Source organism: Bubalus bubalis, chromosome 16, assembly GCF_019923935.1.
Source record: "Bubalus bubalis isolate 160015118507 breed Murrah chromosome 16, NDDB_SH_1, whole genome shotgun sequence".
In the NCBI taxonomy this organism is placed as follows: Eukaryota; Metazoa; Chordata; class Mammalia; order Artiodactyla; family Bovidae; genus Bubalus; species Bubalus bubalis.
In genome coordinates this window covers 55761586-55785550 of record NC_059172.1, presented here as the reverse complement: position 1 = coordinate 55785550, position 23965 = coordinate 55761586, and the positions used below count along the sequence as shown (strand labels likewise).

At 49.6% G+C, this 23965-nt stretch overlaps 1 protein-coding gene across 4 annotated transcripts; it reads right to left on the bottom strand.

Moving 5' to 3' along the window:
• Positions 1 to 1937: 1937 nt before the first annotated feature.
• On the bottom strand, positions 1938 to 23923 carry HYOU1 (hypoxia up-regulated 1). 4 transcript variants are annotated; one of them, XM_006078675.4, is made up of 26 exons: positions 23799 to 23923; positions 12415 to 12512; positions 12101 to 12194; positions 11835 to 11913; positions 11531 to 11685; positions 11331 to 11407; positions 10714 to 10895; positions 10353 to 10468; positions 9082 to 9274; positions 8735 to 8869; positions 8498 to 8580; positions 8273 to 8405; positions 7924 to 8111; positions 7548 to 7686; positions 6965 to 7025; positions 6748 to 6827; positions 6046 to 6231; positions 5724 to 5896; positions 5554 to 5641; positions 5309 to 5431; positions 5044 to 5177; positions 4878 to 4962; positions 4010 to 4250; positions 3870 to 3917; positions 3543 to 3596; positions 1938 to 3429 (listed from the first exon to the last, which is right to left on the bottom strand). In XM_006078675.4, the coding sequence occupies exons 2-26, from the start codon at positions 12503 to 12505 to the stop codon at positions 3359 to 3361; spliced, it is 3009 nt and encodes a 1002-aa protein (XP_006078737.1). In that variant the 5' UTR covers positions 12506 to 12512; positions 23799 to 23923; the 3' UTR covers positions 1938 to 3358. The 4 variants fall into 4 exon arrangements, with proteins under 4 accessions (XP_006078737.1, XP_006078736.1, XP_006078735.1 ...); XM_006078674.4 differs by lacking the exon at positions 23799 to 23923 and adding an exon at positions 13493 to 13611; XM_006078673.4 differs by lacking the exon at positions 23799 to 23923 and adding an exon at positions 13355 to 13487.
• Positions 23924 to 23965: the final 42 nt, after the last annotated feature.

The following is a 23965-nucleotide window of genomic DNA, read 5'->3' as shown; positions in this document are numbered from 1 at the left end:
TTGCCTTAAATATTCCTGCCTTTTAATGTAACCTAAGAGGTCATGAATACAATCTTATGTCTGAATCCTGTTGTCTATAATCCTGCAAAGCAGAAACACTCTAGGTATGCAATAATAGAGGAAAAGATTACATAGACCATAGTATATCTAGTCAGTGGACTGCAAAGCTGTTATTGATGCCCACCTGATGATGGAAACTAGAGGAAAAAAATCAACCCTGTAGAAAAATGGCTGTTTAAAAACTGAGAACTGGACTTGCCTGGTGGCACAGAGGATAAGAATCCACCTGCCAACGAGAGGGACACATGTTTCATCCCTGGTCCAAGATTTCACATGCCGCAGAGCAACTAAGCCTGTTTGCCACAACTACTGAGCCCATGTACGCGACTACTGAAACCCATGTACCAAGAGCCTGTGCTCCACGAGAGAAGCCGCCACAAGGGGAGCTTGCACACTGCAGCAGAGTAGGCCCCGCTCGCTGCAACTCCAGAAGTCCACACAGAGCAACTAAAACCCAGTGCAGCCAAAAATACATAAATAAAAGTATTTTTAAAAAAAGAATATATTAAAAATTGCTAATAACATGGTTATGATGTTAACTTTAAATATATACATAATTACATACTCAAATGAATAGAAAACTTAAAACCTGAACACAGATGTTTAAAGCAGCTTTATTCATAATTGCCAAAATCTGAAAAAGCAACCCAGATGTCCATTAGTAGGTGAATGGTTAAATGATGATACATCTGGACAACGCAATACTAGTCAGTGCTAAAAGGCACTGTCAAGCCAGGAAAAGACAATGAGGAACCTTAAATGCATATTACTAAGTGAAAGGAACCAACCTGAAAACAGCGCTGCATACTGCAGGGCTCCCAACTACGTGACATTTTGGAAAGGGCAAAACTATGGAAACAGTAAAAAGATCTGTGGTTGCCAGGAGTTATAAAGGGGAGGGAGGGAGGAATCTACAGGGCAGAGGATTTTTAGGACAGTGAGTACTCTGTATGCTACGTGATAGATCACAGATCGTAATAGTTACAACAGTTCATAGATTGTAACAAACCACCTGCTCAGGTGTGGCATGTTGATACTGGGGTTGGCTGTGCATGTATGGGGCCAGGGGGTATATGGGAACTCTGTGTACTTTCTGCTTAATTTTGCTGTGAACCTAACTGCCCTTACAAAGTCTGTTGGGGAAAAAAAAGCAGCTTCAGGCTCAAAACTTGTCTGACTTGTTCAAGTGTTATAGAAAAACACAAGCTTCATGGTCATTTCTTATTCAACTGCTTAGACACATAAATGATTTACTACAGTGACTTTCCTTTGGTGAAACATGGCTTCATCACAACCAATGAACCACCAAATGAACTGTTCTACATAGGATGAAGCAGTAGCAACATGTTCCTGTGTCAGGATAACAACAGAAGGGTTAGCATTACATTCAAACTTAGCTGAGCCTCTCAATACCTCTGATTCCTTGGACCTCTCAACCTCTTTGCTGCTATTTATTTGTAAAATGAGACTGTTACCTTAAAAATGATTATTATCTAAAAATATCTCAAATATTATCTAAAAATACCTGGTCCAAATGATGTCAGAGGAAAAATAAAAGAATTTTGTTTTCATGAAGAAAAATTACGTGCATGAATCTCAACTAAGTTCACAATGTTATCGATGTTTTGGTGGTAGTATTATAGGTAATTTTGTTATTCAAATTTTACCTTCTAAATTTGCCATAATAAACATGCATTATTTATATTCAAGAAATAAACATAGTTTCTTTTGGCCATCCCATGTGGCATGTGGAACTTGCCCAACTAGACACTGAACCCGTGCCCCCTGCACGGGAAGCACAGAATCTTAACCACTGTACTACCAGGGAAGTCCTAGAAATAAACACATTAAAAAAAAAGAAATCACAGCACAAAAGCTGTAGAAAAGAATATTTTATTGAAACAGTTTCTCAGTTAACAATGGAGCAAAGTACAATTTGACTCAAATCTGTCCAACCAGCCTCAACTGCTAGTGAAACAATTCAAACATATAGGACAGGATAGGAACCTTAGGGCACATTTCTGCCAATGTGGCAAAAAAAAAAAAAAAGAGAGAAAAAGAAAAAAAAGACAAGAGACAGATACAACCAGGCTCCCCTATGCCCTGGGAGTGGGGGTGGCAGCCCTGGCCCCTGCTACAGAAGGACCCTGGGGGGTGGGCTGCCCGACATCCACGTGGTGGCTAAAGGGCCCCCATCCCAGCAGAGCAATGCACTACAGAAAGGCCAGCCTGTACCCTCCTCCTTTGCCCACAAGGCCTGCCTCCAAGACAGCGAGATGGCAGTTCTACATTCACGCCAGTCTCTCCTGCCCCCAGGGTCTTGGGACAAGGGGCTCACAGTAGAAAGCACATTTTGGTCAGCCCAGGGGGCCAGGGAGTGAGGGAAAGGCTCTGTCTGAGAGGGCAGAACAACAGGGAGAGAAGTGGGGCAGAAGTCCAAGGGCCATGGAGTACCAGGCAACTGGGAAGATGCAGATTTCAACAGCTGCTTGCAGAATGCTGGCACCCTGCGCCAGCCACTCACACGCCTTTCCTGGCCCAGAGTCCACAGGTGGGAGCTACAGGGCTCTCACACATCTCACTCCCTAGAGAGGCGGCTGGATTCTCTTCACTTTCTCCCTGCCTACTCTGGCCACTGGGGTTGTACGTGTGGGTGGGAGTCAATCTCGAGTGACTTAGGCAGTCCAGATGGATGGGCTCTGGCCAAGAGGCAGAGGACTGTCCAACTTGCAAGAGAAAGGCAAGGAGACCCACAGGGGGGAGGCATGAAATAGGGGTTTTTAGGGGAAAAAACCTTGGAGGAGGCAAAAGTACAGATAGGAGCTCAGAAACCAAACCTGGAAAGCAAGGTTCTGCAGACACTGGCCTGTGTGGCATAGATCTCATGGTGGAAAAGGGAGGGAAGGACAACCAGAAAGGCCTGGAGACCCTCTAACAACCCAGGACACCCTTCCCACCACCAGGCCTGTCAGCCAACCACTGACGGCCGCACTCTCACCTACCCGCAGGCGAAGAATGAAGACAGAATAGTGATTTTTCCCAGACTAGGACCTGGATGGGTAGGGAATCAGCAGGTGGGGTTGGGGAACAAAACGATTTCAGTTTGAACCACAGAACTATTCCAGAAGGAACCGGTAAGCCGTCCCTTCCTTCCCCTTCTCCGCACCTCCAGTCGCAGGTGAGAGAAGAGGAACTGAAGCCTCTGGGGAGGCGGGGAACCAACCCTCCCCCAGTCCTTGGTGCTTAATAAATAGAGGTGGTGAGAGAAGGGGGCAGGGACGAGTGGGGAACTGGGAGGTTATAGTTCATCATTCTTCAAAGTTCGCTTCTGTCCTGTTGGCTGTTCCGGGTGTTCCTTCTGTTCGGATTCTGGGAGGAATTGGGGGAAGAGAGAAAAGGATGGAGGGAGGTGAGACAGAGGGAACAGGCCCAGCTCAGGGCAGGCACTGCCCTCCAGCACAGCCCACCACCTACACCCTCACCTGCTGCGGGACCCCCTAATTCCAGAGGCTCAGAGTCTGCTGCTTCAGGTCCTGCTTTGTGGAAAGAACAGGTTAGTGTCTGCAAGGAGGAGGAAGGGGCTAATGCAGGGGTTAGCAAACTTTTCCCGACAAGAGCCAAACAGTAAATGTCAGTATTTTAGGACCTGTGGGCCACACTTGGTCTATTCTGTTTTTGGAAATAACCATCTACAAGATGTAAAGGCCATTCAAAGCTCCAGGGCTGCCCAGAGAGAGGCTGTCCTGCTAGTCTGCTGACCCCTCAGGGCTAAGTGATGTCCATGTTCCCCATCCGCTTCCCCAGCTCACCAGTCTCTTTCTCAGGTTCTGGGATGGGCTTCGTGTCTTCAGTCTGGCCTGGAGGGAAACCAGGAGGAAAAGGTAGTCCCCGGAGGGAAGGGAAAGCTTCCTCCTGCCCAGTGATGCCTGAACCAGTCCTCTGGCCTCACCTGGTGGAGGGATGACCTTCTCACTCTGGTCACTGGTGCTGGCATTGAGGGGAGCCTCTGCCCGGGTCCCATTCTTGTCCCGGGGCCGGGGCCGGGGCTTGGCGAACTTGGCCTTATTGAGCAGATACTGCACCTCGCGGTCCAGGGCCGCCATCTTGGCCTCGATGTCTTTCGAGAGCAACACGGGCTTCTCTGTGGCGGGAAGCTTGGTCTGCTCGGCCACGGTTGTGTTCTTCCAGGCCTGTGGGCGAGGTCAGGACAGGCTCAGAGCCAGCAGATGCCTCTGTCCCGGATGAAACACACCCCAACCAACCTCTGGCTCTTCCCCTCAGACCTCAAATCACTGCCCGTCACTGTTAGCCCCCAAAGCAAACAGATACCTCAGGATGGCATTTGAGGCTCTCCACAAGGGAGTGCCAAACTGCCTATTTCTGGTTTCCATCCTATTTCTATGGACTAACCACAGTTGAACCTCTTATTTTTCTCATTTCAACCGCTTTGGTGCTCTGGTTCAAAAAACAGCCCCCACATCCAGAACGGCTTCTGCATCTCATGACAAGTCATTCTGAGATCCCCTAACCCTGCCCCAATTTCTGCATGCAGTTCAAGCCCCAGCTCCTCAGAGCAGCTCTCTCTGACCCCGCGGGGATGGGCTCTACTACCCCTCTAATCGACGACTCATGCCTATGACCCTGGTCTGGGACTGATTAGACGTGATCCCAAATGCAGCCATCTTTTGTCTTTCCAATGAGCTGCCAAGCCAGGAGGCAATGACTGCTGAGTCTCCATTTCTCCGCATCTCCCCTGCTGCCAAGGATGGCCCACCTTGCCAGGTAAGTCTCCAATTAAGTATTTATATGGGCATTACCCAGGTCTCATTGATGATTTTCTCTAACGTTGTCATCTCCACTTCAGTGAAGATCTGGTCCATCTCTGGGATGAGCCGGGCCCCCCTGCAGTCAGAGAGGAGACAGTCAGCCCAGGAGGGACAGGAGTGGGACTGAGTGGGGAAGAAGAGCAGAGGGGCTGCTCACTTGAGGAACATGCTGGAATGATTGAGGAGATTATCCAGGGCAGACAGCCGTTCGGGCCACTTCTTGCGCTCCTCCACCCGAAAAAACAGCCCGTGGCACAGCTTCCGTAGTTCAGCCAACTTCTCCTTCAACATCTGACGGACGTGGGGGTGGGAGAGGGCAGAGGGGTTAGGGGACGACAGCCTTGCATCCTTCTTTATGACCTCACACCCCAGCTCTCTTTCCTTTCCCCATCCTGCCCACCACGTCCTGGGAGCCCTCTCACCGCTGTGGTGGCCCCAAAGCCCTCATCCTCCAGCCAAGTGGACGTGGCACTGAGCTTCCCAGAGATGTCCTCACGCTGCTCCTCGGTCGACACTTCCTGGTACTCGGGCTGGTACAGCTTGTCCTGGGGAGGTGCACCAGAGCGCAAGTGTGCAGCAGGCCCTCGGGGCAAGGCTCTTGGGGCAGGACCCTCCTCCCCCACCCCGTCCCTTGTCCTGAGGCAGGCCTGTGTCCCAGCCCACCAACCTGGGTCTCAAAGATGAAGGCTTCCAAGCTGTTGGCTGCTTTCTCCCGTTCCTGCTTCTGCAGGTCCCGGAGTGTCAGGTCCTGGAGTCTGTGGCCGAGGGGCAGCAGGCGTGAGGGGTGCTGCTCCATACCCTGCGCCCACCCTCCGCACGCTTGCAGCCTTTACTCACTTCTGGGCCGAGCGGGCCAGCTGGTCCTCGGGCAAGTCAGGCAGGTCCAGGATGACCAGCTCCACTCCGATCTCCTCCACCATCCTCTGCTTCCGGGCTGGTTTCTGCTTCTTTTCTTCCTCCGGGGCTGGAGGGGCACCCTCAGACCCCGCCTCCCCCTTCTCGCTTGGCTTCTGTGGGGAAGAGACGAGGGTGTCAGGAAAAGCATGATCAGCCCTGCTGTCCTCCACAGGTGGGGATGGCTCTGGGGACAGGATGCACAGCAGGTGCTTGTCCTGTCAGCCTCGGGGTCCAGGCCGGCTTCACTCTGCCGAGAGCTCACCTGGGCCTCGGGCTTGTCCCCGCCGTCTTTCTCTGCAGCCTTTTCTCCTTCAGGGGCTGCAGCCCCCTTAGCCTCAGGGGGTGGGGGCGAAGAGGTGTCCTCCGCTGGGGCCTCAGCTTCCTCCTTGAGCTCTGCTTGCTCTCCAGGCTCATCCTTGCTCCCCTCAGCAGGCCCTTCCTCCTCCTCCTGGAAACAGACAGACACACCCTCTGAGGAGTCACCAGCAGGGCCCATGGATCAGGACTGGCTCTGCTTTGAAAGGCTCACTGCCTATGACATAGCTTGAGGGAGACAGAGGACCACTGTGTGGAAATGGGCAATGGGCGTCTGGACTGAGGCAGTCTAGCTGGACAAAGGAAAAGTGTCTGGAGGTGATGATGAGCCTTGGGATGGCTTAGAGTCAGTCCAGAGAAGGGTTTAGTGAACCCAGCTCAGGCTAAGAGAAAAGAAAGAAAGAAAGTTTCAGTCGTGTCCAACTCTTTGCGACCCCATGGACTGTAGAAACCAGGCTCTTCTGTCCATGTAATTCTTCAGGCAAGAATACTAGAGTGGGTTGCCATTCCCTTCTCCACAGGCTAAGAGGAGGCAGGGCCTATCACATCCTGAGAAGCTGGGATCAACACCCCAACCCCCAGTCTCTGCTGCTGCCGCCTGGTCCCATGCACCGTCCTCCATGCTCCCCTGGCTCCACCCTGGCCTTACCTGGACTGTGTCAGTACCATTTTCTTTAGTATCTGGTGTGCTGCCACCTCCAAACAGGCTGGAGATGGTGTTGCCAAGTTCTAGAAAGAGGAAAACCAAAAGACTTAAAGAGCGCCACAGAAGTGACTCCATCCCCAAACCTAAGGGGAAGGCCTGCCCACCTCCCTGGAAGGCACACAAGGACACTCTCTCACACATGTGCACACACTCATCTTACTGGTCAGAGTAGATTCCTCTTCTGGGCTGTCCTCCACCAGCGTCTCAAACACAGACTCCACCTGAAAACAGGGATCCGAGGTGAAGACAAGCACATGCTAACCCACCTTTTCTCCACAAACATCCTGCCTGGCGGGTCACTGTTTAGGCACAACCATGTGACTTCCAGCTGTGCTAGCCTGTCCTCTCCCCTGCCTCCTCCAAGGGCTCCTGGATGGAGTCTCCTCCACCCCTGGTTGATTACAAGCCCTTTGAGGAGGGGACTGGAGCTTCCCCCTCCTCACCCTCACACTCCTCCACTCAACAGAATGGGCCATGGTTGTCCACAGTATGTTCTAACAGATACAAATCCCCTGAACTGTTGTTAATAAGCAGGTTTCTCAGCCATCCTAGACCTGAAAACTACAACGTCCATGAGCATTCACAGGCTCTGAGATGGCCCACACCAGATCCCTTGTTAGCTCAAGATTTATCCAACTCCCAAACCCACTTTATTGACCATGTTTGAACACTACAAGGAACCGCTGTGGAAGAGGCTGGTGGTGCCTGGGCGGGGCCTGGCACAGGGGGGCTCCTGCTCTCACCCTGTCCAGGCTGAGCACACCACTCTCGTCCAGGTTGAAGTGAGCCTTGATGCCCTTGGACTCATAGTCGGGATACTTCTTGAAGCTCTCTCCCACACCTTTTAGCTTCACTGTGGTCAGATTCTGGGAGCCAAATACCCTGGGTGGGGAGGAGAAAGCCGTTCAGGGGAGCCCCCTGCAAGCCTGCCTCCAAGCTCTAGTCTACACAGCCTCTGGGTATGAGACACGGGGCCCTCCCCGAGGACACCCTCAGGATGGAAGCACCTCCCAGAGGAGAAGCTCAGCCCAAACCCAAGCCCACAGGCTGCTTCCCCTGTGTCACCCGCAGACCCCACGCCTCCCTCCCTGGAGTCCCCATCTGGCCCCACCCCCTCACCGAAGATCCTCAGGCCCCAGGAAGCCCAGGTCACCATAGTTGATGTGGAAGTTGAAGTCATGGCTGTAGCGGTTAAAGGTGATGACTTTGCGTTGAGGGTAGGGTCCCATGCGGGAGAAGAGGACGCGCTTATTGTGCTTCAGGCTGCGGACCCCAGTCTCCTCCTCCACCTCCCTCGTGAACTCCACCTACATGGCAGGAGAAGGGAGGCCCGGTGGAGAAGCAGAGCAGGGTTCGGGGTGGGGAATGCCGATGGCAGGAAGACAGAGGGATAGGCTTGAGCAGACAGTGGAGATGACCCTGGGAGAGGTATGGGGAGCCTTCCACCCCAGCACACTGGCTTACTCACCAGGATGGGGTAGATCACTGCATCCCGGACGACGAAAGGCTTCACTTTGAAGGCTTTGCTGAGCGCGGCCGCCTGGTACACAGCCCCCATGGCAGCAGCTTCGTCGGCATTGATGTTCTTCCCCAGCTCCTCCCTGTGAACATCCCAAGTCTCAGGACCATCCATCTGCAGCCTGGCCTGGCCCCCCTCCCCTCAGCCCTCCTGCTGCTCAGGCCCCATACTCACTTGCCCACAGCCTTCAGCAGCACCTCCTGCACTTTGGGGACGCGAGTGGCCCCGCCCACCAGGATCACCTGCTCAATCTCATCCTGTAGGGCGAGAAAGCGGGGGATGGGTCGGCTCCGAGGTCACCCTCCTCCTCAGCACAGACTCTTCTCTGACTTCTTCCCTCCTCCCTGCCACCTCTTCACTTTCCATCCTGTCTGCCTCCCCGCCACGCCCACCCCGATGACCCTGCCTCACCAGTTTCATCTCTGCACTCTGCAGCGCCTGCTGCACGGGCCCAGGGACCCGCTCAAACAAGTCTGCACACAACTCTTCAAACTCCGCTCGAGTCACCTTTGCCTTGAAATCCACATCGTCCATCAGGCCCTCGATCTGGGAAAGGAACAGGAAGGTCAGAGCACTCACCCAGGTCCTGCTCTCTGGGTGGGTGGGTCAGACACCAAGGGGACAAGATACTGGGAGGCAGGCAGAAAGCATGGGAACAAGGGATGGGCCACCCCAAAATCGAGCTCAGGGTGGTGGGGTCCTCCACCCTATGGTGGGGGGTGGGAAATCTTTGCCCTCAAGCAGCCGCGTGTGAGCACCTGGGCCATGTGATCGGCATTGGCGCTCAGAACGGTCTTCAGTCGATTGGCCTCACGCAGCAGCTTGGCCATGGCACGAGGGTTCTCTCGCACGTCCTTTGCTCTCTGACCCTTGCGCTGCTCATTGAAAAGCCCGGCCAGGTGCTCACGCAGGCGGAGCTCCATCTCCAGGCCCCCCAGGGTACGGTCAAACCTGTGCAGGAAAGGGAAGAGGGACAAGTGTGAGGAACACACGGGGTCCCTTCATCCATACAGGAACCTGGCTCTCACCCACACGGCTAACACCTCTCAGCCATAGTCCATCTGGCCATTTATTCAACTGTAACTACTACGCATCAAATTATGTATTTGTCTCTGGAAATACAATTGTAAGAAGGAAAAAAAAAGACAGGGTCCCTGCTATCAAACAGTTTATAATCGAGCAATCAACCACACTGTGAAATTTTAGCAATCCTCTGTGTTATAACAGACAGACAGATGATGCCACTAGAACATAGATAAGTGAAATTTCAGCTATTTAGAGATGTCTGGGAAAGTTCTGTGAAGAAGTGATGCTGGAGCTGAAACTTGAAGATGAGCTGGAGTTAATGAGGTGAAGAAGAGAGGAAAGAACATTCTAGGCAGAGGGTGAGGTGTGAGAGAACAAGAGTGTATAAGTTCAATGGAGGGCAAAGACGGCTGGAGTTCAGGGTCAGAGCCAAGCTGGAGTTGTCAGGGCACATACAGGTGGCTTTATAAGCCAAGATAAAGGTGTGGAGCCACCGAAGGGTTTCTAAAGAAATGAGATACAGACAGGTTTGAAAAGAACCCTCTAGCTGAAATGTGGAGAAAGAACTGGAGGGAGGCCACACTGGCAGCAGTGAGATATGCTATTCTGCAGGTGAGAGGGGACAGCAGTTCAGACTAATATGGAAGCGGTAAAGGTGGACAGAAAAGAATGGGTTCATGAAATAACGTAACATCAGCAACAAGGAAACCAAAGATACCAAGAACAAAGAAATAGTTGAAGCTAACACTCCTCACAGGGCCTATGGCCTTATGGATTTCCTCAGAAGCAGCTTGGGACATTCATTGCCCTCAACCTTCCCAAACTGTCTCCCCGCAACTCCATCTACCTTGTGCTCTTTGGGAGAGGTATCCTACAAAGACTGATGCTTTAGCCAGGAGAGTACTCCTGCAGGGAGCAGGAAAGAGAGGCAGCTGACCCTCCAAGAAGAAACCCGGACCCAACGGCAGCTCAGCAAGCAGCCCTCCTTGCAGCACCCACTTACCCCACACCCCGGATCTGCAGCTGTGGCTGGATCCCCGCATCCTTAGTCTTCACTGTCTGGTAGGTCACGATGGTGCACACAGTGCTGCCTGAGCCCATGTCATAGAACATGATATTCTGCAGAGACATCAAGGCCACTGTCACAGGAACCTAACACAACTCCAGGGTACCTGCCTGCCTGCCTCCAAAGGGCTGCACCGACTCAAATGAAAGCCAAACAGCTCAGCAAAAGGAGCTGAGAGGGGGCTGTTGCCGCATTTGTCAAGAGGCAGCATGCAAATAAGATGCAAAACAAGCCAAGTGGCTTCCATCATCAGACTGAGCCACCCTGCCAGGCCGGTCGGCAGCTCCCCCCAGCTCACCTGGGCAGTGCTGTTGATATCTTTCCTGCGGAAGACACCGTAGCTCAGGGCGGTGGCGGTGTTGTCATTGATGAGCTGCAGCACCTTGAGGCCAGCCATTCGTGCAGCCTGCAGCACGGCTCGGCGCTCAGCCTGGTTGAAGAAGGCTGGCACAGTGATCACTGCATCCTTGATGGGCTGCTCTACAGAGGAAAACAGAACAGGGTTCCCACCAGCTCCACACCTTAGATGGGGGTTTCTCAGTCTCAGCACAGCTGACATTTTGGGCTAGATAGTATTTTTTTCCTTGGCCGCACCACATGGCACGTGGGATCTTCATTCCCCAACCAGGGACTGAATCTGTGCCCCTGCAGTGGAAGCTCAGGGTCTTAACCACTAAACCACCAGGAAAGTCCCTGGGCCAGATAATTCTTTGTTTTGGGGGGCAGAGGTGTGCAGTCTAGGACATCTGGCAGCACCCGTGGCTTCTACTCAGTAGATGGCAGTGGCTGCAGCTCCCCAGTTGTGACAACCAAAAATGTCATCAGATGTTACTACATGTTCCTGGGGACTCAGACCTGCCTTCATTTGAGTCTCCAGGGAACGTGGCTGCCACTGGCCCCACCCTGGCCACCCACCTGCAAAATCTTCAGCCAGAGACCGGGAGTAGTTGAGAAGCATGCTGAGGACCTCCTCTGGCGAGAACTGCAGCTGCCTGGGGGAGGGGGATGGTTAGCGGCAAGGAAAGCCCGGCACCCACACAAGGACAGTGGTGAACACATGTTGACGGGGATCCCACCAGGCCCCGTGAGCCCACCTTCCCCAGCAGGGCACTCACGGGCTGATTTGGAAGTACACAGTCTGCCTCTGCGGGTCAAAGCCCAGCTCATGCTCGGGGAAACGAGCTTTGTAAAGGGCTACATGGGGGTTATTCTCCTGCTTCCCCAGGAGGTGCTGGAAGTAACGCAGTGTTGCCTTTGGGTTCTTGATGGCCTGAGAAGAGGTAAAGAAAGAGCAGAGTGTTAAGACCCCCAAACCTGCCATCACCTACCTTGGAGATCGATCAGGGAGCAGACTTGGGAGTCTGCCATCGCCTCTCCTCTGCCCACTGCTTCTGGGAAGGGGGTGGGCTGCGAGCTCACCATGCTGGCCGCACTGTCGCCAAAGAATCGTTCATTTTCTTTCAGGGTCACAGTCACTGGGGTTTTCCTCCGGGACTCCCTGAGGAAAAGACACTGGGGCCATGTGCCTACGGCACGGCGTGTTCTCAGGAGCCTTAACACCCCCACGTACATACAACACCCCACAACCGTGCAGACACAGAGTGTGTTGAGGCCACTACCAAGAACACACTTGGGCCTGGGGTGTGGACCCTCTTTTCCCCACCCGACCCTGGGGCCACCCTCACTTGTTCAAGACAATCTCCATGGGTACTCCAGGTTTGACGATGGCCACCTTCATAGACTCGCTGCCCAGGTCCACAGACATCACTGCCAGTGTGTCTGAAGGGGAAACAGATCTGTCAATTAGCCCCTCTTTCCCCGCCTTCTACCACTTTCCATGGAGAAGGTAAGACAGCAGCAGACAAACAAAAACGTCTGGGTCTGGCAACCTAAGAGCAGAAAGGTTTCCCATTCACCAGTCTCATTACCCCTGCCCGCCACATATCATCCATCATTCACTCATTTATATTTCTTTTGACGCCTCTGCTGGGGTACATACCACTCAGTGCCAACAGGTCTGCCAAGAGCACAGTCATCAAGGCCCAACAGGCTAGCCTCCTCGGCCTCTGCCTTCTGACTGTGGCTGCCATTGTGTCCCTAGGAGAGGAGAAAAACAACACTTGTAACTGGATGCCCTGAGTGAAGGAGGCAGAACCTCATCCACAACAGAGAAGCTTTAAAATTCATACCTACTCCATCCTCATCCAGGGCAGGACAGGGTACATCCCCTCCCTTCCCTTCTAATGAGAACCAAGCACTCTCACCATCTTCAGAAGTGACCACAGGAAGGCCCAGGTGAACCACCGGGGATCCAAGCCTTTGGCCACCACATCCCGAAACAGTGATGATAACAGGCCAGGAGGAAGGAGACCAAGGCCTTCCGCCCACTGTACAGGCAGCTCGACGGGCGCACCCCAGCACTATCCCTGCTCTCACACACCTGGGGTGCCGCCAGGGATCCCCGCTCAGGACTAGACTACCTCCCTACACCTGGAGCTCCCCCACTGGCGGGGAAAGCCTGGCCGGGCCTGAACGGGAACCGAGAGATGGTGACGCTGGAGGAGGCAGGGATGGAAGAAGGGCACGTCTCGTCCTCAGCATCCCTTCGGGTTGTCCCGCCCGCTCCCCTTCTCCATCCCATCCCGGCCCCGCTGCCTACAAACAGCCGCTGTGCCTGGAACGATAAGGTTCCGCGCCGAGAAGGCAGCGAGTATTCCGAATTCACCTAAGCCTCACCGGCCAAAGGCGGCGGCTCCCACTCCCGGAAACGGGTCCCAGCCCACCTCTAAGGCATGAGAGCACCCCAGGGACCGAGTTGCGGGGCCAAGCGTACCGGCGTCCGTGCGGCCCTCACTCCCGCTACTGACCCGCCCCCGGAGCTAGCACGTTGCCTCCTCTAAGGGGTGGCCGGCTCCCATCGCCATCCCCACCCCCGCTACCTCTTGCCTCCGCTCCCGTGGCCCCAGCTCTGGGACAAACGCAGCTCCGAACAAACCCACCAGGCCAGCAGCGCGCCCCCCAAACCCGCGCCCTCCACAACTCCTCTCCGCTTGCAAACTGTTACATTAGCCACCAACCTCTCCACGGCGTCTCGCGCACCAGCCGGCCCCGGACGCGGCGTGCGCTCATTGGAGCCTCTGCCGCCCGGCCCTGCGCTGCGGGCCTGGCCCCGCCCCCCAGCACCGCGGCGCGCGTACCCATTGGGCCACGTCCTAGACCCACCCCCTCCTCCGTCTCCGGCCGCCGCCGCGAAGGCGTAGGAGAGGCCAGTCCATCAGTTGGAGGAAAACTGCCGATGCCCGCCGCCGATTGGTCCACGTCACGCGCGGCCCAGCGTCTATCCCGGTGCGCTTAAGGGACCTTTCCGGCCGCGGCACCGAAGGTCTGATTGCCCGGGTCTGGAGTGGCCGGTTCCTGGAGCGAGTTGGCAAACGGGCGGTCCAGCACTCGGGCCTCTTCTTCTGGTCATCTGGGCTCTCCTTCCGAGGAGCAGGCATCCTTGCATCCCCGAGGCAGCCACGCGGAAGAGGTGCTAGCTTGCTGGTCGGTATTGAACTGCCCTAGGCTTTGGCTGGAAATCAGAGAACGACTTCTTAGTCCACCTCAACCCCCGCTTTCTTTCTTTGCGGAAACTAAAGCCACCAAGAGAGATGTTCGCTGATGAGTCGGAGATAACGCTTGTAATTAGTGGCAGAAGTTGGCCTGGACTCTTTACTCCAGTTTGAGAAAGAACATGCCGAACTGCAAATCCCTGACACAAAAGCCGCTTTTGTGAGGCTGTAATTGGTTAAGCACAGATGCACCACCTCCTGTTGCTCTTTCATTATGCCTGTGCCCTTTCTGAATTAAAGCACCTCGGAAAGGTATCTGGTGCTCTTAACTCCCCTCTCTGTACTTCACAAGCCCATAGAAATCTGCATGGTCATGAGAGCACACTTTCTTTTTCCAGTTTTATTGACATCAGCGCACTTTTCTTAAATACGGTATCACTGCTTCCTGTCATGAAATCGTTGCCTGGCCTCCCTTTACAGAAGGTTCTTGTGAAGGCCCTGGCTATGACAGCCCAGGAAATCTTATCTGGTCCTTTCCCTAGTTTTTTATAATGCTTAGGGTTGTTACAGAATCCAAGCTTTGTCTACTAGCCAATAGTTGGACGACAAAGTGTTCAGGCAAAGACTAGACTTTATTCGGAAAACCTGGCTACCAAGAAGATGGCAGGCTTGCACCCTAGAGTACCATCTGATTGGGGTCTGAATGTCAGTTTCTTTTATAGAACAGAGAGGAGGAGGTGGTGTGGAAGTAAAGTAAAAAGGCCATAAATCCTGCAAAATAAGCATCAGGGAAGGGATGTGTTAATTTCTTCTTTTCTGTAACCATTCACAGGTGGGCAGGGTCAGATGTATCAGTAGGAGCTGAATAAAGGCACTTTAACATTCAGGCAGGGGGGCAGGTTCCCCTAGCCAGGTCATTATATATTTGTACAGTTGTAGACAGCATCCTTTTAGTGACTAAAAGCGATGAAACGCAAAGGTTAAAGTAAACAGATCCAGCTGGGTTCAGATTTGAGTCTGGCGTCTATGCTTAGAAGATCAACCTACTGGCATATCAAGGGGAGGGCTGTTTTCCTTCCTTTTAAGAATAGTTCAGTCTTCAGGTAGTAGAGAAATTGGTAGAAATAGAAATTCGCTTGAAACTAACACAGTTTAATTACACAAATAATATACAAATGTAATGTTGTAAAAAGTTCTAATATGCCAGATAAAGTTAAATCTCTTTGATAATATCCACAATCTCTAGAGTTATCCGCTGTTATTAGATGTGTAACATTCTAGGCCTTTTTCTCTATTTACATACATGTATGCATCTTGAAACATGTAGCTTCTGTCTTTTTTAAATGGTAAAATGTTATACAATTAGCTTGTTTGCAACTTGCTTTTTTTTTCCTTTGGTTAAAATAAATCATGGTGTATTTTCCATACCAGTGTACAGATTCACCTTGTTTACTGCTATAGAACATTCCATAGCATGGGAGTTGTTTAGTCATACTGATGAACATAGAAGTTGTCATTTCAGTGCCACAGAGAACGATTTTGCTTATTTTCTAAGCCCGTTGTGGTGCGCAGGCTTAGTTGCCCAGTGGTCCATGGGATTTAGTTCCCCAACCAGGGACTGAACCTGTGTCCCCTGCACTGGAAGGCAGATTCCTAACCACTGGGCAACCAGCAAAGTCCCCAAGATTTTGTTTCTCAATAACTGACTCTACTTTTGACCACCTATTCAGTGGGGTGAAAGTGAAGTCACTCAGTTGTGTCTGACTCTTTGTGACCCCATGGACTGCAGCCTACCAGGCTCCTCCGTCCATGGGATTTTCCAGGCAACAGTACTGGAATGGGCTGCCATTTCCTTCTCCAATTCAGTAGGGTAGATTCTTTCAAACAGAATATGCACTTTAACATTTATTGGCCCTGTGCTGCATGCAAGCATTGTGCTAGGTGTTGGGATTCCAGAGATGGGGATGACCTTTCCTTCAGAGGTCAATCTGTTGGGAAACAAGTATGTTCACAGTTTTGCACACTTATTAAAAACCTATTGAATGACTTTCAGTTCAGTTGCTCAGTCGTGTCCAACTCTTTGCAATCCCATGGACTGCAGCACGCCAGGCTTCCCTGTCCATCACCAATTCCCGGAGCTTGCTCAAACTCATGTCCATTGAGTCGGTGATGCCATCCAACCATCTCATCCTCTGTCGTCCCCTTCTCCTGTCTTCAAAGTTTCCCAGCATCAGGGTCTTTTCCAATGAGTCAGTTCTTCGCATCATGTGGCCAAAGTGTTGGAGCTTCAGCTGGACCATCAGTCTTTCCAATGAATATTCAATCCATAGGATTGACTGGTTGGATCTCTTTGCAGTCCAAGGGACTCTCAAGAGTCTTCTCCAACACCACAGTTCAAAAGCATCAATTCTTCAGCGGTCATCTTTCTTTTATAGTCCAACTCTCATATCTATCAGAAGAACCATAGCTTTGACTAAACGGACCTTTGTTGGCAGAGTAATGTCTCTGCTTTTGAATATGCTATCTAGGTTGGTCCTAACTTTTCTTCCAAGGAGCAAGCATCTTTTAATTTCATGGCTGCAGTCACCATCTGCAGTGATTTTGGAGCCCCCCAAAATAAAGTCTTATCACTGTTTCCATTGTTTCCCCATCTATTTGCCATGAAGTAATGAGACCTGATGCCATGATCTTAAGTTTTTTGAATGCTGAGTTTTAAGCCAGTTTTTTCACCCTCATCAAGAGGCTCTTCAGTTCTTTGCTTTCTGCCATAAGGGTGGTGTCATCTGCATATCTGAGTTTATTGATATCTCTCTGGGTGGGCTTCCCTTGTAGCTCAGCTGGTAAAGAATCAACCTGCAATGCAGGAGACCTAGGTTTGATCCCTGGGTTGGGAAGATCCCCTGGAGAAGGGAAAAGCTGCCCACTTCAGTATTCTGGCCTGGAGAATTCCATGGACTATGTAGACCATGGGGTTGCAAAGAGTCGGACACGACTGAGCAACTTTCACTTCTTTCTCCCAACAACCTTGATTCCATCTTGTGCTTCATCCAGCCCGGCATTTCGCATAATGTGCTCTGCATATAAGTTAAACAAGCAAGGTGACAATATACAGCCTTGACGTACTCCTTTCCCAATTTGGAACCAATCCATTGTTCCATATCTGGTTCTAACTGTTGATTCTTGACCTGCATACAGATTTCTCAGAAGGCAGGTAAGGTGGTCTGGTATTCCCATCTGTTTAAGAATTTTCCACAGACTTTTGTGATCACTGGATGGCTTTACTGGGAGAGTAAGGAAGTCTGCCCTGCTCCTTATGTGAGCTCCCACTCCCAGAATATCCTTGGTGGGAGCACAGTCTGCAGCAGCTATGCTTCTCAACCTGGGTGTCTGTTCCCCCCCTCCACCCCGGGAGGGGCAGCAGGTGCAATTGCTCTGGGGAGTCACCTGTTTTGTTCTCTGACCAGATTGAAGTTTCACAAGAGCAAGGTGTAAAACAGTAGGAAAATTTTCATGTAGAACATCTGACTTAGATGAAACAAGACAGCTGCTTCCCTGGTGGCTCAGACCATAAAGCATCCACCTGCAATGCAGGAGACCTAGGTTCGATCCCTGAGTTGGGAAGATCCCCTGGAGGAGGGCATGGCAACCCACTCCAGTATTCTTGCCTGGAGAATCCCCATGGACAGAGGACCCTGGCGGGCTACAGTCCATTGGGTCACAAAGAGTTGGGTACGACTGAGTGATTAAGCACAGCACAGCACAAGACAGCTGAATCTACTAGTTCTGCTCCAGAACAACCTGTAATAACGTTTGAGGACTACCTCCCCTCCCCTACACTGTGCAGAAGCCCAAGGGAGAAAGCTGCCATCTCACAGAACATGAGTAAAATGAACACCTAAGTCAGAGCACATGCATACATTATATAACCATGTCACGGGCCGAGGCCAATGTCAATTATGGTGAACATCCTGGTCCAGGAGAATTTAAAATGTGTTGTCACCCAGTTACCCCATTCTTAGGTATATATCTATTTGAACATATTCATGAAGAGACTTTGTTCACTGAGACTTTGTAATAGCTTAATTCAAAATGCACTAAAATGGAATACTGCTCCAATGCCCAGCAATAACTGTATAGATAGGGAATTCCCTGGCAGTCCAGTGGTTAGGCCTTGGTGCTGTCACTGGTGGGGCCACAAGTTCGATCCCTTGGGGGAACTAAGATCCTGAGTGCCATGTGAAGTTGTTAAAAAAAAAAGTTGGATCAAATAAATAGTGGTAGATTCACACAATGGAATTCTATAGAGCAACTGGTCTCTTACATTCAACTGCTTAAATAAATCCCACACAGTATTCAGTGAAAGCAGACAGAAACCAGAGAGCACACAGTTTATGACTTCACTTGGATAAAGTTTAACAACAGGCAAAATTAAACTCTAGTCATAGAAGTTGGGATGGTACTTACCCTTTCACAGTAAGGAGAGGGCGTAAGGCTGGCTTTGGGGATGCTAGGTGCAATGGCTTTTGTGAAAATTCAGTGGATTGTAGTATGTACATTTAATCTGTTTGCATGTTACACTTCAATAACAATTTCAGAAATTATTTTGTATGTGTCACACAAAAGACTAGATGGTTTATTTACTGTAACTTTAGGCAGGAGAAGCACCAGGGTAAGTTTTTTTTTTCCTACTTTTATAGCAATATTTTTAGAATTACAGAAGAAATGTCTGTTGTGTAGCTCTCCTAGCCCTCAGTTTCAACATCTTTCAAAGAGGCATGCAGGTACATGCCTCACAGGTCATACCAAAAAGTGCCTGTGGGGCTCCTGGGCACAAGGGCTTTGTGTCCCCATTTCTTTGATTGTAGGAAACAGCCTTCATTCAGCCTCCATCACTTCCCCTGAGTTCCAGTAGGCAGATTCAAGCAGTTGTTAACTAGGGAAGGGAGGGGATGCGAGACCAGTCAAGAGCAGTCTTGGGGCAAGGTCCTGTTTCCCCATCAATGGATACACACAGTAGTCTTTGAGTTATTTTTGCAGATACTGAAACCCCTTCGAGGTGACAGAAGTTGACATGGTTAATGATGGTATACTGCCCACAAGCTTGTAGACCTCAGATTAGTTGACCTGAAGGTTAATTATGCTAATTTCTATTTGCATCACCATGAACCCATCAGAAGAATGTCCACAAGCTGATCACGCCCTCTTTGAACAATTACTATAAAACTCACTATCTTCTCCAAGTGGAGACACACAACTTTGAGGGTATTAGCCCACTGTGGCCCCCTTTGCTTGGCAAGCTAATAAAGCTATCCTTTTCCACTTCACTCAAAACTCTGAGATTTGATTCAGCACCTGTGTACAGAGAAGCTGAACTTTCGGCATCACAGGGTTGGTGTCAAAATTAAAGAAGGGGATAAAGTGCTTCACACAGTGCTAGGGAATCCTAAGCACCAAATATACATTAGTTAGCTTTTTTTCCTTTTCAGTCTAGAGAAATAAAACTAAAAGATATGCACTATTGCAGTGCTAAAAGCTTGGTTAAGTGCTTTACCAAATTCATGACGAAGGTTCCTCTTGCAGGCCAGATTTTCACAATCAATAATCAGCTAATTGCTCCTTTCTCCTGTTTTATGGTTGCCTTAAAGCCCTGCGCTCTCTTATACTGTAAGACCTCTGAGTTTTATTAGGTTGACCTTTTTGTTCCTAAAGTGGAAACTGCTGCTAGCCTTTTTAGGGGCTAAGAGAAAAAAAAACATAAGAAAATAGTTTCTACCCAGAGAGCCAGATGTGGGGGTAGGGTGGGGGGGAATGATAGAAAATAAAAATTTGCAGCTGCAACAATAAGTGTTCCTATTTTGCTGTAGTGGATATGACTGTTGTACGTGATAGGCAGCAGTTTGCTGAAGGGCAAAAGAGAGGGAATTGCTAGGTAATTCTTGATTCTGAGTCATGATCTCTTTAATTTCAAGCTAAAGACTCAAGTTGCTTCTTTACCTTTAGTCCCTTCAGAACTCCAGTTCTCAGAGTTTTGCAGAACTGGAAGTGACTTTGTACACACAATCACTTTCTGTGTAGTCTGCCTTCTTACATCCTCACTACACTGAAGTGCCTGGATTCAGACAAGCATACCTAAAAGACAAATCCTGGTGTATGTTCTGACAAGTGTAGCCTAGCTTCACACCCCCGGCAAGTTATTTAATTAAGGGTTAGGGAACTGAAGAATTCGTTTTATTTCCAAAAGACTTTGATGTTTTTGCTCAGGGAGAACCACCTGAATCTCTCTGAGACTCTGTTTCTCATCAGAGATAATGATACTTCTGCAGGTGGTTACTACAAAGAGTCAATGAAGAGTGAAAGCACCTCATTAGGTATAATTCACTACATGAAATTGAGGGCTGGTATCTGGAAAAGATGAAAACTCTAATTTGAAAAGACACATGTACCCCAATATTCATAGCAGTACAATTCACAATAGCAAGACATGGAAGCAACTTAAATGTCCATTGACAGACGAATGGATAAAGATGTGGTATAAAAAGATGTGATATATATTATCAGCCATACAAAGAATGAAATAATGCCCTTTGCAGAAACATAGATGGACGTAGAGATTATCATGCTAAATGAAGTAAGTTAAAGATGAGTATCATATGACGTCACTTATATATGAAATCTAAAAAAGTACAAACAAATGAACTTATTTAGAAAGCAGGAATAGACTACAGACATAGAAAACAAACTTATGGTTCAGATCAGAGATCAGATCAGTCACTCAGTCGTGTCCGACTCTTTGTGACCCCATGAATCGCAGCACGCCAGGCCTCCCTGTCCATCACGCAACTCCCGGAGTTCACTGAGACTCACGTCCATCGAGTCAGTGATGCCATCCAGCCATCTCATTCTCTGTCATCCCCTTCTCCTCCTGCCCCCAATCCCTCCCAGCATCAGAGTCTTTTCCAATGAGTCAACTCTTCGCATGAGGTGGCCAAAGTACTGGAGTTTCAGCTTCAGCATCATTCCTTCCAAAGAAATCCCAGGGCTGATCTCCTTCAGAATGGACTGGTTGGATCTCCTTGCAGTCCAAGGGACTCTCAAGAGTCTTCTCCAACACCACAGCTCAAAAGCATCAATTCTTTGGCGCTCAGCCTTCTTCACAGTCCAACTCTCACATCCATACATGACCACAGGAAAAACCATAGCCTTGACTAGATGAACCTTTGTTGGCAAAGTAATGTCTCTGCTTTTGAATATGCTATCTAGGTTGGTCATGACTTTCCTTCCAAGGAGTAAGCGTCTTTTAATTTCATGGCTGCAGTCACCATCTGCAGTGATTTTGGAGCCCCCAAAAATAAAGTCTGACACTGTTTCCACTGTTTCTCCATCTATTTCCCATGAAGTGGTGGGACCGGATGCCATGATCTTCGTTTTCTGAATGTTGAGCTTTAAGCCAACTTTTTCACTCTCCACTTTCACTTTCATCAAGAGGCTTTTGAGTTCCTCTTCACTTTCTGCCATAAGGGTGGTGTCATCTGCATATCTGAGGTTATTGATATTTCTCCCGGCAATCTTGATTCCAGCTTGTGCTTCCTCCAGTCCAGCGTTTCTCATGATGTACTCTGCATATAAGTTAAATAAACAGGGTGACAACATACAGCCTTGATGAACTCCTTTTCCTATTTGGAACCAGTCTGTTGTTCCATGTCCAGTTCTAACTGTTGCTTCCTGACCTGCATACAGATTTATCAAGAGTCAGATCAGGTGGTCTGGTATTTCCATCTCTTTCAGAATTTTCCACAGTTTATTGTGATCCACACAGTCAAAGGCTTTGGCATAGTCAATAAAGCAGAAATAGATGTTTTTCTGGAACTCTTTTGCTTTTTCCATGATCCAGTGGATGTTGGAAATTTGATCTCTGGTTCCTCTGCCTTTTCTAAAACCAGCTTGAACATCAGGAAGTTCACGGTTCACGTATTGCTGAAGCCTGGCTTGGAGAATTTTGAGCATTACTTTACTAGCGTGTGAGATGAGTGCAATTGTGCGGTAGTTTGAGTGTTCTTTGGCATTGCCTTTCTTTGGGATTGTACCAAACAGCAAAGGAAGGGAGGGATAAATTGGGAATTTGGAGTTAACAGATACACACTACTATATAAAGTAGATAAACAGCAAGAACCTACTGTATAGCACAGGGAACTATACTCAATACCTTGTAATAACCTATAATGGAAAATAATCTGAAAAAGAATATTTATATGTGTGTGTGTGTGTGTGTGTGTGTGTATGTGTGTGTGTGTGTGACTGAATCACCTTGATGTACACCTGAAACAATGTAAGTCAACTTACTTCAATTTATTTATTTATTTTTAAATCAACTTACTTCGATTTAAGAAAAAAGAAATTAAAAGCTCATTACTGTCAGGCCTTTTTATGTCTGTTTCCTATCGTGGTGGTCAAGCTCCCTGAAGAGCAGGCACCATGTCTATTTCATGTATATATGCTGGGCATTTAGTAGTTTCAGGAATACTAAAGACATATTTGTCAAAAAGAGGGAAGGAAGGAAGGCAGCAAGTCTGAAGAGGTGCATGGGTCCTCTGGAGGGCCAGTCTCTGCTTATGTACCCTCACCAACAGAAGATCCAGTGGCTTAGACATCAGAGCCTCTACCACTGGGCAGTAGGGGGAGCAAACGCATCAACAACAAAGATGTCATTCTGCTGTTCACATCTCTCTTTGCTTTCACTTTGCTTCCTTTAACAAGTATTATCCATAGCCTTAATAACGGACATAACTCAAAGGTGAAATTGGGTCCCATCTAAACCCTATTTGTGCTTCTGCTCAGAGACTGAGATTCAAAATGGTACTAATACCTGCATGACAAAGAAGAAAGAAATCTGGGCTATAAATCAGGAAATCTGTGTGCCCTACCCTCATTTATTTCTTTAGACAAATAGACATAACTTTTTCCATCAACTAGATCAAGGAGAGGGTAAGAGGAAAAGCATCCACATCCATTGCTTCAATCCACTTGGAGCATCTACTAGACTGTTAGACCTGGTTCTTGGTAAGCAACACACAGGCCCTGCTTGCTGAGAATCCGGGGAGGGAATAAAGCCTAACATGTTCTGAAAATAGGCTGTGGGGGCAGGAATGCAAAAATAAACTCCACAAATACTAATCATATGGCCACTTTTTCATATTGCATACTGTCTCAAATGACTGTGTCACTCCCATTTGTAGCTTCCAGTGGCGCAAAAACAGTAAGTACACTTGGAGTTTGCCACACAGACAGCTGGTTTAGCCCAAGTTGGGGCCCGATGGTACCATGAAGTGTCTTTGACCCTTGTCACCTGTAATATCACGCAACGGTCAGTGCCACGACTTCAAGGCTCTTTGCTATACTCTGCTTACACCCTGTCATTATGGCAAGGAGAGAAAGGCCAGGTTCTTGGAATTTGTGCCCCAGAAGTATTTCCCAGCTTCCTTAAGAGACATGTTTTAGGTGCCCAATAAACGCCATGCCTCTGACAGAGGGACACAAAAACACACTGACTATAGTTACAATCTGTACCTGGTGGCAGACACAAACCTCTAATATTATTTCTCGTTTCCTACAGCCGAAAAACCAGTTTCATATACACCCACTCACTTAGACCTCAAAACAGTCCTGTGATGCAGAAGGTAATTCACCTAGCTAGGCACAGCGGGTTACAATTCACAAACCGCGTGTCATCCCTCATCTTGATCCCTCACTGCCCGCCAATTTAATTAAAGAGGAAACTGATGCCCAGAGAGGTGAAGGTCTAGCTCTTAAGAAGCATTTCAGTCAAGGCACTTACAGAGCCGGCAAAACCGAGAACTGCGGAGCAAGCTGCGGGTGGTGAACCCTGCCTCAAGCGGCCGCGCCCACTGTCCAAGCAGCGGAAAACCGTCACTTCGAGAGGAGAGCGCAGGTGCACCAGACTCCAGGACGTCAACGGGTCATGTGATACGCCGGCTCCTGTCA